This window comes from Mercurialis annua, linkage group LG1-X, assembly GCF_937616625.2.
Source record: "Mercurialis annua linkage group LG1-X, ddMerAnnu1.2, whole genome shotgun sequence".
NCBI lineage: Eukaryota > Viridiplantae > Streptophyta > Magnoliopsida > Malpighiales > Euphorbiaceae > Mercurialis > Mercurialis annua.
Window position 1 is genome coordinate 46,369,977 of NC_065570.1, and position 2,537 is coordinate 46,372,513.

The 2,537-nt window shown below is 33.2% G+C and overlaps 1 protein-coding gene across 1 annotated transcript; it reads left to right on the top strand.

Annotated features, from left to right (window-relative positions):
• The first annotated feature begins 959 nt into the window (after positions 1–959).
• On the top strand, positions 960–1,744 carry LOC126671564 (uncharacterized). The gene is made up of 2 exons (XM_050365349.1): positions 960–1,271; positions 1,394–1,744. The coding sequence occupies exons 1-2, from the start codon at positions 960–962 to the stop codon at positions 1,742–1,744; spliced, it is 663 nt and encodes a 220-aa protein (XP_050221306.1).
• Positions 1,745–2,537: the final 793 nt, after the last annotated feature.

The window sequence follows — 2,537 nt, forward strand, 5'->3', positions numbered from 1 at the left end:
GAAAGTTGGACAATCATTCAAAGACAAACAAATTTTTCAAACATACTTACAAGTTCATGCAATCAACAATCACTACAAGCAAAAAATAGTTAAATCATGTCCAAAGAACTTTTGGATAAAATGTACCGATGATACATGTGAATGGTATCTCAGGGCATCAAGAAATGGATACATAAAACAGTTTATCATTCGTAAACAAAACATAAACCACACATGCCGGAAAGAAACCAGATTCAGCAATCAAAATCAAGCCTCATCGTCACACATTGCGGATTCCATCAAAGTGCAGTATCTAAATGTCAAAGCAACCTACACACCAATAGATATACAAAATGATATGCAGACTTTACATGGAGTACATATCAGCTATATGATGGCTTGGCGATCAAAACAAAAGGCATTTGAAATGTTAAGAGGTAAGCCTTGTGAATCTTACAAATCATTGCCTACTTTTATATATATGATTGGAACTAGAAATCCTGGATCTGCCATAGACATACAATTGAGAGAAGACAAAACATTTTTGTATGTTTTCATCATTAAAGGCTTCAATTATAGGATGACAGCATTGCAAACCAGTAATTGTTGTTGATGGTACATTCTTGAAGGCAGCATTTGGTGGCACACTTCTTGTCGCAACAACTCAAGATGCAGCTGGAAAACTATTCCCTCTTGCATTTTCTGTTGTAGATTCAGAAAATGATGCCTTATGGGAATATTTCATCACTAGATTGAAACAGGCATTTGGAACAAGACAGGGTATCTGTATTGTATCAGACGAACATCTTAGCATAGAATCAGCAGTTAAGAAGATTTTTTTCTGAAGATTTACATGGCATATGCATGTTTCACCTTCTTAATAACTTGAAGACAAATTTCAAGAAAACTGCAAAGAAGCTTAAAGAACCTTTTTTTTTGCAGCAGCCAAAGCATATACCGAGAGTGATTTTGAATATCATATGAAAGAGTTTGACGACTTAGATGTTCGAATTAGACCATTTCTTCTAAACATCAAATATGAAAGATGGTCAAGGGAACATGCTGTCAAGAAAATGTACAAAACTATGACATATAACTTAACTGAGTCATTAAATGCAGCAATAGTGCATGCAAGGGAACTGCCAATCACAGCATTATTAATGCACCTACATGACCTCCAACAAGAATACTCATACAAACATAGAAAAATTTCTACCGATACAGTCACAACACTTGCAACAAACCATGAAGATTTACTTTTTCAAAATTACATCAATTCTCTAAAACTGCAGGTATATACCTGTATCATCTATGTATATTTCATGTATCTGACTTAGTGCAGTAATCAGATTTTTACTTATATCTCTTATATGTATCAGCCATGTTTATCAACTGTATCTTATCATTTTGTTAGGTGAAACCATCTACAAATGATATCATAACAGTGTTGGAAAGAGGTCAAAAGTACACCGTCAATATTAAGGAGAGAACATGCACATGCAAGAAGTTTGAAATCGAAGAAATACCTTGTCAACATGCGGTAGCAGTTATAACGAGAGGCGAATTGAACCATATAAGTATTGTTCAAGATACTATACTAAAGCAGTTATGTTGGCGACTTATAGTGAGACTGTGTATCCATTGGGGAAAGAAGAAGAATGAATTATACCACAAAGAATCAAGGACTTCATTGTCTTACCACCACAGCATAGAACAAGAACTGGAAGGCCAAAAAAGAGGAGAAACAAATCACATTTGGAATTAAAAAATGGCAAGTGTGGAAAGTGTGGAAAAGCTGGACATAATAGGAAAATGTGTCGAAACATGCCAAAAATCACCTGATGCATTCAGTGTTTATTATTATATATATAATTCTGATACATTGATGAAAGGATGAATTTCAATTTCTGATTGGATAGAGTACTTATATAAACATATCTGGTATGCTTGTTTTTAGAACATATTAATTAAAACAAATACATGTGTGATACAGGGTTGATACATGTATGATACAGGGTTGATACATGTGTAGTACAAAGTTGATACATGTGTGATACATTGATGACAAAATGTATTATCAAAAAGAAAATTTAATTAAGATGAAATATAAAGGACAAAAGTATATGAAAAGGAATACTGAATTAAAAAACATTAATTCATTAATTCAAACAACAGAAACCATGTTCAAACAAACCTAAAAACAAAAAACACACACGAAAACATAAAAACAAAGCAAAAGGACCTTTTGGTAAAAATCATTATTCATTCAAAATAACAACTAAAGCTTCTTTCTTATCCAATGTTGTTCACTCAAATTTCTTTTTTCCAGCCTTAACTTTGTATCTTTTTGGTCTGACAATTAGATTATCCATGTCCACAAATTTCTCTAATTCGCCCTTAACATTGTATAAGGTCTTCCATTTCCCATACTTGTGCAAATTAAACGAGACCCGCCTTCGGTGACCCTTCACATCAAAATCATTTATAATTTGATCATCTATCCCATGCACAATATACTCAGCATAACAGAATGCAAGGATTCCATAATCACTGCATAC

Bases quoted from the DNA above. Each gene is read 5' to 3' on its own strand.
- LOC126671564 (XM_050365349.1), top strand. From the start codon at position 960: ATGAAAGAGTTTGACGACTTAGATGTTCGAATTAGACCATTTCTTCTA. The intron at 1,272-1,393 runs GTATATACCTGT...TCATTTTGTTAG, and splicing joins TCAATTCTCTAAAACTGCAG to GTGAAACCATCTACAAATGA.